Raw genomic sequence first — 12,880 nt, 5'->3', positions numbered from 1 at the left:
TACATAGGCTAACGGCAACATTTATTTATCGTCATCATAGTACAATGTCATTTATTTTTGTAAATATCTATTTACAATTACATAAATGTAGTGGTTATCATGGAATTAAACACAATTTGTTTCTTGTTTGGAAGGGAAGACCTCCTTGTCTTGGTTTTGTATAAAAAACTTTGGGGTTTGGCTGTAGATTAAAGTCACTGGACTCAAAGGTTTACATAATGTTTCCTGCTCTTTCGGCAACATGCTTATCCATTTATAATTAAAAAAAAGTGAATGACAAGCAGATTTAACCTCGGCTCTGACAACAGCATCACTGTATACTTTTTTAGAGGCTAAATAGCTCCACGTCAGTCAGGTGGGGCTCAGAGCTGCTGGGATTCTCCTCTCACCAGCGATTACTCTGAGCCGCAACTTCTAGATCCATGATTCGAGGTAGTCGGCCGCTAGCACCACCCTCCAAGTAGCCGGGCTTCACTGCAGGTGTATCTGACAGCCTCCTCTTACTCTTGGTCAGGTCTGGATAGGAAGATAAAACAACTAAATTATTTTCAGGAGAGGGGTTGAACGCCACCTACCTCGTGGTGGAGGACTTGAGATTCTCACCTGAGATTGCTAATAACATCTTGCGTCTGGCTCCAAAGGTGGAGATGCCCACTTCCTTCAGATCCTCATCAGACAGAGTGAGGAATGTCTGGTAGTCAATCTGGAGGAGTACAGATAGCAGTTGCATCATAATGCTCATTCATGATTTATGATGCTTTTGCTGATGGACAAAAGCTTGTTTATTTGTGTATATCTGCTTGTGGAACGTTCTCCCACACAGCGTGTTACAAGTGTAACTGATGATGAAAGTGTATTTTCACACAACAACATTTTTTGGGGTTTTTTTAAGTTTGCTCAGAGACAGATTCATTTAAAATCTCTACATAAGTTTACCTCTTGTTGTTCAAACACGTCAATGTATTTAATTAGACCAAGTTGGCTGAGCAGCTCAGGCAGGTCATCTATCATTTGGGGGGAGGGGCTCCGCTGACTGCAGGTTGACGCCCTCCTCGATGAGCACACACCTTCAAAGTAGCTGCTGCTGCCTGGGAAGCTCTCCGCTAGACATCAAAGTTCAAAGTTCAGAGAAAAATGTTAAAAGTGGCGTGAGAGAAAGTGACACACTCTGTTTCCTCGAGCTTAAAGAAACACTTACAGGGTTTGTCATTTCTGCTTCTATTCATTGAGGATGCAAATGCTGGGAAGGAGGAGGTGGATGAGGCGAAAGTGGACGGGGGGGAGGAGGGGGAGGAGGAGGAGGAGGAAGAGGAGGAGGAGGGGGAGACAAGAAGGGATGAAGATTTGGATCCATGTCTGTCCCTCCAGTTGTCACGGTTGCTCCCATTACACACCTTTCCCATCTGAGCAGCCCAGGACTAGAAGGAGACAGAAAATTTTCCCAGCATTAAATATGAACTACTTCTTCTTTCATCTGCAAAAAATTCACAGCAGCACCTTGTCACTATGCCTTTCTTTCATCTCTCCTCTTTCTGTCAGGGCTCGGGGTCAAACGGTTACAAGAGACCACATGTTCTCAAGTGTGAGGGGGTTTTAGTGGACGTATGACATCAATAGATCCCACAGATGTAATAAGAAAGCTCATTTGCCCCTGTTGGCTGACCTGTGGCAGTAGCACTCTCTCACTGGATATTATCAATGCAATGGACATAGTGAATGCTTCCTCCCATCTGCCCGGGTCTAAGAAGGAAATTATTGGAGGAGTGCCTCTTGCTCTTATTAACCTAAGTGAGTCTGTTTCTCCCTCTCAGGCTACAGAGCAGTCACAGAGTGGACGTTCAGGAGGCTTGTAAAGAGCCAGGGAGAAGAGCTGAAACAGCTCATGTAAACAGGCTGCTGAGGAGGTGACTGAGCCGATGATATAAGAGGGTCGTCAACACAGGTAGTGAGCGTACAAATCTGCAGTGCTTACCACACAGGGAAGCTAAGTGCTTTAAACTGTTAGAGAGCATTTCCATTGGATGATAATGTGTTAGGGGGTGCTTGTTTTACCGCACTGCAAATAAAAAACTGCTTTTACAGCTCAAAAGTTCAGCAAAAGTCAAGCCTCCTGTAGCTAAAATGAACAATCAAAATGAGTCACGCTAAGTCGGAAGTCCATTACATTTCAGACATTAAGTTAGCGTGATGCTCATTTGTACCTGTTGCTGGCTATTGCTGATGCTCAGGTACGGTTTGTAGCTGCGTCGGCTGATGTTGCGGAGCTCCTTAATGGCCTCGGCCGGCATCGACTTAGAGAAGCCGAGGCCACTCCAGGTGTCAGTGGGCGTCTGGACCTCTGTGACCACAGGCTTCCTCTGCATGGCTGACATAACATACAAACACACACAGAAGGAAAATTCTGACTTCAAACTTGCATATACTGAAATTTCTTCTTTTTTTTGACACCTTAAGGGCAGCTGACTTGAGCAAGAAATGTGACGCTGACATATTGTTACCTCGCGGTGATAGCTAACGGTTGCTGATTTTGTACACATTGAGCAGACACAGAGATATCAGCATTTATTTCAGAGTCGTGTTTCTGGTCACTTGAGAGGAATATCTGACTCTTTAGCTGCTGAAGGTCCTACTATGTTCACCAGCTTTTCGCTAAATTTGTTGGACAGGTAGCGCACAGTGCGTTTATCAGAGTGGTTTGCTAAAAGCAGCTTCCTGTTGTGGCTGGAAACAACACTGATCAGATACGAAGTTACATCAAACCAAAACAATGAGCCGAAAGAGGCTAAAATGCTCCATGTTAAAGGAAACTGCAGAGTCGGGTGATAATTCTCTGTGGTTTTGACACTGCGAGCGTCACCCACATTCCACATACTCAATTGATTCATTGGTAATTTAGAAATATGGAGCGTCTTTAAAACGAGCACACACTTTCAGAAAGCTGTACGAGAGTAAAACAAATTGAATTCACACTGATACTTTTTGAAGCACATGACGATGCATACTGCTTAGCTTCAGTAAGTCCTTCATGAAAATGCATTGCAGGTTTTCCACGTCTCCTCTGAATTGGACAAGCTGGGTTCAGGTGTTAAATAATGAATCACGAACAGTGCCTCTCCTTGCCAGCATTTGGCAGACTAGATAAAGCCCAAATGGCTGAGACAGATACACCCTCTTAAATGACAAACAAGTGACCCTGGGCCTCTTCTGGCAGTAGAAAAAGAAAACTGCAAAAGCACTCCAAAGAGTGCGATATCGATAGGATTATAACTAGTGGGTTGTCACTTGTGTGGTATGTGTGTGTTTTGATGTGAGTAAATGTCCCATTCATATACTGGCATATGGGTGTCCTAATGACGGTGAGGCAGATGGCCCATTCAAACTGCTAATTCATAATCCCATAAAGCAACACTGAGGGAATTTAGTACCATTTGGCTACAGATCTTCCCAGTATCTCTCATTCTGCATGATGGATGAGGTACTGTTTCCTGTGTGTGTGTGTGTGTGTGTGTGTGTGTGTGTGTGTGTGTGTGTGTGTGTGTGTGTATGTGTGTGTGTGTGTGTGTGTGTGTGTGTGTGTGTGTGTGTGTGTGTGTGTGTGTGTGTGTGTGAGAGAGAGAGTCCATGCCTGTGTGCTTATGAGGGCACACACACAACCGTGTCTGCATGCATGTGTGTATTGTCTGCATTGTGGATCTGCCCCGTGTGAATAAAGTGGGAGTGCCAGTGCTATTCTATTATAACTTTGGCACAGTGCAGCCCATAAACAGGCCCCCTTCATCAGTTGTCTTGGCAGTGAACAGCACTGAAACGGGCCCCCTCTATCACAAGCCTGCTCTGCTCGGGATATTAATGTGTTGCCTCGATAACACACTTGAATAAACTAAATAAGCCACTTTATCTTGGATAATCATATGATATTAAATCATGTTTTCCCAACAATTTGACCAAAACTTGTGCACTTTTCTGACAAACTAAATAATTCACTTGATTTAGTGTCGTTTGAAGAGCTAAGTTGAAGTACTTTTCCAATCTGTGCTCTGTTCAGTTCCAAAAACAACAGCTTGGCTGTATATAGGTGGCTGTTTGACAAGCAAAACAACAATATACAGTAGACATGTTGGGAAAAATTCCCCTGCCAAATGTGTTTTAATATATCCATCTGCAGAATACAGCAACTAGATCAATAAAGAAAAGAATTGCTTGCTTAGCATTGCTCTGATTGCAGAAGCCTGTGCAGAGCTCTTGAAACCACAGTAGGACAGGAAGAAATATTAAACATTTACGAACACTAACCTCTGGTTGCCAGCAGTTTCTTCCTCTCATAGTCATAATCCTACAAAGCACAAACAAGAAATAGAGAGGGTAAATAATGCATGAAATTGAATTCTTTGTTTCTCTGGTTGCTGAGCACAGGCAGGGGGAACCTAACACTTCTTTCTGCTGTGGCAGTAAACTTGTTAATCCTCAACTCAGTAACCTTTGAGAGTGAGTGATGACAAATACGAAGGGAAGCAAGCAAACCCGAAAATCGATTCTCAAAATCAAATCGCACCCGGTTCAGGGCTGTGCAAATCAATAGGTCACATCACAAAAAAATTTTCCTGCTGTTTTTAATCTATCTTGTCATCTACAGTTTGATTTGAAGATGTTGGAGGTGTTAAATCGTGCATCCTCTGCCTCTCTCTCTCTCTCTCTCTCTCTCTCTCTCTCTCTCTCTCTCTCTCTCTCTCTCTCTCTCTCTCCAAGTCTCTCTCTCTCTCTCTACAAGTCTTTATTTCTAAAACACTACACCTTCAGTGTCTTTCAGGGGTTCAGAAATACTTGATTGTCTTTCCCCTGAGCTTTAGTCGTAGCCAAATAAGGTTGTCCATAGATGCAGTGCATCATTTTATGAGGAAACAGAGAACATCGATTCCTGTTTTTCCTCACCTCGGCCTTGGATGAGTCAGCGTGAACATCCTGAGCGATCGCTACATCTCTCCTCAGGCTGTTCCTTCGCTCACTCCTCCCTCCCTCCATCTCTGCGTTCAGCAATCTGGCACATTGAGAAGACAAAAACCCACATACATACACACACACACACACACACACACACACACAGTTGGAAAGACAGGGTTAGGTTAAACTGTGATGGTTACGTCCAACAGCATTTTCTTTCCCGAGAGCAACAGCAGCAAAACTACAGGAGGGTTTGAAAGTGAGAGTGATGACGCTTTATAGTTATGGATTATATTAAAGGGAGAGCTGCTCCATGAAAACCTGAAGACAAAAGGAAAATATAGATGAAGTCAACAAGGTGGCTTTTCTCTAACTGTGTAAGCAAAATTTGTAGATTCTTCACAGATCTGGTACATGCAGGGTATCTGTGTGTGTGTGTGTGTGTGTGTGTGTGTGTGTGTGTGTGTGTGTGTGTGTGTGTGTGTGTGTGTGTGTGTGTGAGTGTGTGAGTGTTTGTGTATTAACCATGCTAAAGTCAAAACCCTGTAGTGAAAACCCATGTTTCATCTGGAGACAAAACCTTGGTCCCCTTAAGGTCAACCATTAGGCTGTGACTTGGTTTTGAATTTGAATTACTCTTAGGTTAACGGTTAGTTAAGTTATTCATCAGGGCGTTAATGTAAGCCAACACAATGACCTCACAAGTGATGAAAACAGGTGTTTTTTCCAGTTACTGCTCACCTGTATGTTAGCGCCTGCCCTGTTGAATGCCGTCTGGCGTGGTTGAAAACCTTGGTAATTTCAGGACCCTGCAGACTCCCCCTCCGTCCCATTAATCCCACCCTGCTGATGCTGCTGACTGCATCACACACCTCAGATGATGACATCATCACAACATTAGAGCTCTCATCCTCTGATTGGCCAGACTGGTCCTCATTTTCTAGGATCTGAAGGAGAATTTGGTGCTTAGTGTTGATTTCTTTTGAGGTTTATTCATCAGGAAGGATTTGTTTACTGACAGCAGACTGTACATGCAGTTTAACGGCAGTGTCAAACCTTCTCCAGCGGCCGGCTGTCTGTTCCCTTCAGTCCTGTCCTCCCCTCGTCAGCGTGAGGGGTGAGACCTGGTGGAGGTGAGGGGCGGAGCTTAGTGCCAGTCAGCAGCTCTGGAGTGATAGCTGGCACAGAGCCTGAGCAAAAGGCATGATAGTGAGTGAAGGTCAGTTAAAAAGGGAAACATGTAAAAACAGACACAAGTTTCCATCCATTCATCATATTTTGAATGTGTGTATAAAACACAGCCTGAATAAAAATGCCAGAAATGGGGGAGTAAACACTTAAGAGGTTAAACAAATAACTGATATAGAAAAGTTGCTGAATTGATAAAGAGAGACAGCACAAAACAGTAATGAATACAGAATTTGCCATACATGGTTATGTTGCACTTCTAGTGGCTTTTACAGGACATTTGGGTGCAAACACTAGTACAAAGATACATATATGTGTGCATGCTCACCCTGCTCTGAGAGACGAAGCTGCTGCAGCAACATGTTGAGCCAATAGTTGGCCAGCCCGCTGCCGGCTAGCGTGGGTTCAGGGGTCATCTCGGTTACCTTGGCAGTCTCACAGGAATCCAACCCGAGGAGCAGACGACGGGCCTCATGAAGACAAGAGATGTTCCTTTCCAGACCTTTCACCACCACTGACTGATAAATATGGTGGTACATCAGTATTCAACACACCACAGTATACAAGACTACAGGGGGAGAGTAGTTTTGCATTCAAAAATCAAAGTGAACATTCTAGAAATATTTCATAGACATGTCTTATTTAATCCAGGGCATGAGAAATAAGCAATCACAAGCTCTGTAGTGTTGTCCTATTTGAAGGTGAATGTAAAAAGATGAGGCTGGTAGGCATCAAAAACAAAATTACAATTTAATTTAAGACAGGGGCAAGGTGAATCTAACAAGGACAAAGCAACAAAGCTACACCAATAAAGTTGTACCTTGCTGGTCTGTTTTACTTTGGGCTTGACACTAATGAAGACTCCCAGGTTTTGCATCATCTGAGCCAGCTTACACGGATCTGCCTCCCCATCTTCGCGCATGTCAAACATCAAACACACAGGCAGACAGTCCTAGATGTGCACACAAAGACACATTCACACAAAGAATGTCAAACAACAACAGATTAAGAAAACACAAATACAAGACAGAAAAATACGTGTTGACACATGCAAGCAATCAAAAAACAAACAAACGCACTTCACACGACTGTTCTTTATTCAATTCCGTGCAGACAAAACAAAACACCGCCACTGTACCATCAGCTGCTGCCGAGCCAGGCACACTCCATCAGGGCTGCCCTGGATGAGCAGGGACGGAGGGCTCTGAGGAGCACTGAGGTCTGGTAGGATGATCTGGGTCTGAGTCTGGTGCATGACGCTCAGGAAGTGAGCTCCATTCTGTCCCAACAGGAAGAGATGCTGCTGGGAGGTGACATCCATCTGGCTGCTCACTATGCCGCTTGCGACCTCTGACCCCAGCAACAGATCCATCAGGATGCAGGTCGCCTTCTGCCAGGTGATGATATCATACATCATTTTGACCTTATTCTAACGTGCATAAACTGTGAGGTGGATTACATTTGACTCTTAAATGTTTGACGCTAACCTTGACAGCAGCTGCGTTGCCCTGCAGGCCCCAGACGGTGCAGCAGCTTTCATAGAAGTTGGGTTGTGCCTGAGGATGAGGTGGCACGGCCCTGAAGCTCACACTGACCCCTAACGTCTGCACTACCTGCTGGATGAGTGGGGAGCCTGCATCTGGCAGGGCCTGGGGCACCAGGCTGACTGGCAGGTCAAAGGTCAAGGACAATGGCTGCAGGTCCTATAGGACAAGAAAGATTGGATGGAAAACAAGGGTAAGAGTGTGATGGAGAGGAGACAGAGAGTGGAGGGGGAAATGAAGAGATGTGGGACAGACAGTGGCTTTTTGACAAATATACCTGTCTTCTTTGTGCCAGACATTCTATTAATCATTCTATTGATTGCTGTGTTGTGACCGGAGTGAAGGAATTGCGTTTTGAGACAAATAAAAATCGATCCTGGGCAGTCTCTGCTCACACTGTACATTGACCACTTACTCTTATCCTCCTCCGGGCTTCCTCCACTCCTTCTATGGGTCCAGCGATGGAGACCTGGTAAAAGTTAATAAACAAATGAATATTGAATTTCATTTGTCTTATGTGTCTTGTCAAAGCAGCAGCCGGTGGCTCATTAAAATGCTGCTTTAGTGTCTCATGCATTATAGATTGTTACCTGGTTGCTTTTCTCTCCAGTACCGTTGTGGCGGTTGGAGTCGGGGAAATGGATGTGACACGATGTGACCTCCATCACCTTTTTGATGTTTCCACCACCTTTACCAATCACGTGGGAGTGCTCTGTGTAGGCCACGTCCATCTTTAAAGTCACCTTGTTGACCTGGATTTTATAGAAACCGCCATGTCATTTGTGCAGATTACTTTTCAATACTAAGTTTAGCCTTAAGATGTCATTGGTGCCGATTCAACATGAAAAAGATCCTGCCATTATGCACACAGTAGCTGCAAAGTCTCTCCCTACTACAACTTAAACTTTATAACAAACTGATTTTCAAAATAACGTCTTATAGCAAAGTAGAAAACATGTAAAAGCACGTCATCATCATCGTTATTGACTTAACTGTTCAGACAAATTGTGATAATCAAGCACCACAGCCCCTCACCCTGGTTTCCAGCACTTCTAGAATCTTCTTTTTGGCTTCCAAAACATTGTCTCTCTTCCCTTCCACCTTCACATGTGGATCTAGATGGATGCAGGAGTTCAGTTTAAGTTATATACATTTAAATGAGTTTCAGTAAATGGGTAATGGTAAATCAATCCATTGGAACATAGAAATATTTGCGACAGGAAGGAGACGAAACACAGAGCACTGGTATGGTGTCACCTTTCTTCGACTTGGCTCCAATCTTCAGCTTGGACGGCCATCTCACCTGAGTGTCAGTTTCTCTCATCACCTGTGGAAGCACAAACAATGGGAGAGAAAAAGCTCTCATTGTATGCCACAAGTCGCAGCACATATCGGAACACACACATATACACATCCCGAAACACATCAGGTCTCTTCGACGTAAGAATACAAAGCCTCATTTGCATTTCAAAGACTGCAATTATCACGTCCGAAAAACCAGTAATCACTGGATGCAGAGCATGGAACAAATGTTAACATGACGACGCTCCAACTGATTTCTAAGCTATATTTAACCAGAAGTCTTTATGCACTAACGATTATCTGTGGCCTTCACTGAGGAGAGTTGCTAGATTTTTTTTTTTAGTCATAAATAAAATGCTTCCTTGTGTGGACTTCTACTTACTCTCTCAAAAAACTCCTCTCCTGTCTCACCATCTCCATGCTTTGGAGCTGAAAGACACACATAGCAAGCAAACATAAAAGAAAAGAAAAGACATAAAGAGAAACACACATTTCAAAATTCCTGCAGTGCGATTTATCACGTTGTGTTGGTCAGCAGCACAAAGTTCCTCTGTTTACAGCACAAGTGTTCAACATCGAGCATGTGTGCAAAGTCAACATTTAAATGTTGACCTGTCTGAGATTTGCCAAGCGACTGGAACAAGAGGTTGCCGGGAACATAAACAATTTTAAAAGGCCATCGCTCCACGGTGACATTTACAGGGTGGGGGGGGGGGGCAGGAACGCCCTCACCCCCCTCATCACTAGGGGTTACGCTGGCCAGAGCTGAGGAATGGGAAGAGAACAGTGTGGGGGGGGGGGACCACAAATTAGCCTAGAGACAGCTAATCACATCAATGGCATTTGCTGACGTAAAGACCTCCCACTTGACCAACATGTTTTTTTAAAACAACTCCAAAAACAAGAAGGAATGTGTAAAACAAAAGCCTATTAGAGTGAAGTCTCAAGTACGGTCTGGCAGGTTTTCACCTGAGGGGACGAGATACAACATTTACTGCCTGACTCACGCACATTAAAAACAGCCCACAGTTATCTGAGCTGAATTCGCTCCAGCTTTCCCATCAAGAGTCTACGTGAGGACAAACAGACAAACGTCCGCCTCTATCTGCAGCAGTAGCAGAGAGAGTTTCCCCAGTAACACAGGGGAGGCATTCGTCATAAAGCTGCCAGGCAGCGATAACTAACGGACGCAGTTACCTCTGCTTCCCAGACAGGAATGATAATAGCAAAAGAGACTTCTGAATGCATAAGCCATTGCAGGTCATAAATCATGGCGATACTGCAAAAGGTACGTGGCAGTTACACCGATGGTGACAACGAGGACACAGCCAGCTGGAGGCCCCCTGACAGACACACAGGGTCAGGTAGATAACAGGGACCGTGAGGAAGGGCACACAGGGACAGGGACCTGCCTCCCTGTCTTAACGCATGTCAAACATCAGACACACAGGCAGGCAGGCCACACGGATACACAGAAACTACACCAAATGTAAGTGACATAAAATAGTTTCTGAACAAACATTTGAGGGGGAAGAGAGTGAGGATGAAGGTGAGACTATTTTGACAGTATTATGAACATCTCTGCTCACTCACCATACAACATGTTCTCCAGCTTCTTCCTGTCGATCCTGAACCTCTCCTCCACCCACTCGGGGTCCAGACTCTGCCCTCTTGCATTCTCCTGCACTTGCACGGAGCTTCCGCCAACTTCCTCCTCTTCCTCATCCTCTTTTTCCTCTCTGTCACGTTGGGCCTCGCTGGGCTCAGGCATCACCGCTGAGCCGGGTCCTACGCTAGTTTCCAAGTCAGGCTGCTGGGGTGCTGTGGTGGCCGGGACCGGAGAGCTCTCCTCGGTGGTGGTGGTGGCCATAGCAGGACTGAGCCCTCGTCAGTGTTGGTGTGATGTGTGTGAGGATGTGTGCATGTGTGTGACCAAGGAGACCAGCAGGGAGAGAAAAAAAAAGGGGAGCGAGGGGCGAGAAACACCCCCTGTGTCTTTTCTTCAAATCCCCCGCCCCCTTCACTTAATTTAGTACACAAATCTCACTCTTTCTCTCTCACTTTAAGCTGTTCGAGGCTTGAAGGATTTGCTGCTATGGCCTTGCAGTGTACAGATGTATAAGGGGAGTCACGTCTGTACTATAACAGAAACCATGTCTTCTCTATTTGAGGGGCTCCAAACAGACAAACAAACTAAATCTACAACTTCAGCTGAGGCTCAGTCTGCTCTGAACAAATCCTCTGTAATCCTCAGTTCAATGTCCACAGATTATGTGGATAGATGGTCAAAGCCTATGATAAGACAAGATACACATTTCACCCACCCACCCACCCACACACATACACACACACACACACACACACACACACACACACACACACACACACACACACACATATCCTGAAAAAGATCCTCACAACAGCACACACAGCTAACAAAATAAAAGGGTCATCCAGTTGGGTTCCACCGCACGTCTGTCCATGTCTGCCCTCCCTCCCCTTCTTCTGAATGAGAAGTACGAGGGCTTGAGATTCCAGAGGTCGGGGTGAGGGGAGTGGAGGGGTGCATCACAGCGGTGAGTGTGTGGTGTTTGTGTGAAAGGGGGAGCTTGCACCAATGCTTGGGATAAAAACATACTATATTACAAGTAAAATTACTCAAAACGTAGTAATATAAATCAGCAGAATGTTCTGTTTGTATCAAAAGTACTTCTTCTGCAGAAAAAATCTCCTGTGTGTGTTTCCACTGATGCACCTGTCACATATTCACATCTTTGTTTGTTTTTTTCAATTTTCTGAACTCATACACATCTGAAACATGACAAAACACTGCTTTACAGTAAGGGTTAAACCTTAACAATGTGTTGTATTTGATAGGCTCATTATATGTTTTTAAAATCTTAATGTTAAAAGTATAACTATAGCTTTGTAAAGTAGAATCCAATGAAAGTACTTAGGTAGAGGATAACTACCTGTAAATTGTACTTAAGGAAAGTAATTGAATAAATGTTACAACAGCTGCCAACAACAAGCAGGCAACCAGAAAGTTGTAAACTCCAGTGACAGGGGGAAAATGGTTTAAAAGTTACAAAATAAAGAGCAAATGGGATTTCAAAAATTGCTTAGCACTTAACAAGACCCCTCCTTGCTTCAAAATTCCCAAACTCACGAACTCGAGTACAGACTGCAACATGGGTAAACACAAACTGCTCAATTAGTCAGGTCTGGTGGGACTCTGTTTCCAGCTCCACTCGATGTTTTCCATATTGCCCAGACAAATTTGGCCTCAGGCGAATCAGCAAATATCATTTGGCAGTGCAGAGAGAGATCTTGCAAACATTAAAAACTACTGCCGGCTTGACTATTTGCCCGAGGAAGATGGTAAGTGAAAGACTTGATGACTGTGTCACCATGGAAACTGGTCAAGGAGTGAATTATTCCAAGTTTAATCTGACTTTACAACCGCAGATCTCCTTCCTCCAGCCCCCCATTTAGCCCCATTTGACCAGAAGAGTGTGTGTTTCCAGTAAGAGTCGGTGCGTGCGTCACTGTTTGATCTATGGGCCAAATAAAGAAAAGCTAAACCGTCCTGCAGGGTGACTGATGAGCTGTGGGTGGTTTACTAAATCCAACCCTGAACTCATGAGTGAATCCTTTATTCATCTAGATAGATAGATAGATAGATAGATAGATAGATAGATAGATAGATAGATAGATAGATAGATAGATAGATAGATAGAGAGAGAGAGAGAGAGAGAGAGAGAGAGATAGATAGATAGATAGATAGATAGATAGATAGACCAAGAAGTCTGAGAATAAATGGCAAAAAGTTGCTTAATTTATAAACAGTCTACACTATCTATGCAGCTTGTACCTCTAATATATATATCTTTGTACAGAGAAGATAA

General features: G+C 44.2%; 1 protein-coding gene across 1 annotated transcript; it reads right to left on the bottom strand.

Annotated features, from left to right (window-relative positions):
- On the bottom strand, positions 1-10,908 carry bicc2 (bicaudal C homolog 2). The gene is made up of 19 exons (XM_068714715.1): positions 10,566-10,908; positions 9,355-9,401; positions 8,928-8,997; positions 8,706-8,785; positions 8,261-8,422; positions 8,086-8,139; positions 7,614-7,829; positions 7,265-7,516; positions 6,947-7,078; positions 6,455-6,644; positions 5,995-6,128; positions 5,680-5,885; positions 4,930-5,035; positions 4,294-4,333; positions 2,202-2,365; positions 1,199-1,418; positions 937-1,103; positions 604-703; positions 1-516 (listed from the first exon to the last, which is right to left on the bottom strand). The coding sequence occupies exons 1-19, from the start codon at positions 10,840-10,842 to the stop codon at positions 386-388; spliced, it is 2,748 nt and encodes a 915-aa protein (XP_068570816.1). The 5' UTR covers positions 10,843-10,908; the 3' UTR covers positions 1-385.
- Between the last annotated feature and the right edge of the window lie 1,972 nt (positions 10,909-12,880).

Source organism: Cebidichthys violaceus, unplaced genomic scaffold, assembly GCF_023349555.1.
Source record: "Cebidichthys violaceus isolate CVI_PGR_0920_01 unplaced genomic scaffold, fCebVio1.0.p SCAF_2, whole genome shotgun sequence".
NCBI classification, from domain to species: Eukaryota; Metazoa; Chordata; class Actinopteri; order Perciformes; family Stichaeidae; genus Cebidichthys; species Cebidichthys violaceus.
This window is presented reverse-complemented; position numbering and strand designations above follow the sequence as displayed.

Excerpts from the sequence above, each read along its gene's own strand:
- bicc2 (XM_068714715.1), bottom strand. The coding sequence starts at position 10,842 with ATGGCCACCACCACCACCGAGGAGAGCTCTCCGGTCCCGGCCACCACA. Across the intron at positions 8,998-9,354 it reads GAGAGGAGTTTTTTGAGAGA|GTGATGAGAGAAACTGACAC; the intron begins GTAAGTAGAAGT and ends GTGCTTCCACAG. Across the intron at positions 5,886-5,994 it reads ACAGCCGGCCGCTGGAGAAG|ATCCTAGAAAATGAGGACCA; the intron begins GTTTGACACTGC and ends ATTCTCCTTCAG.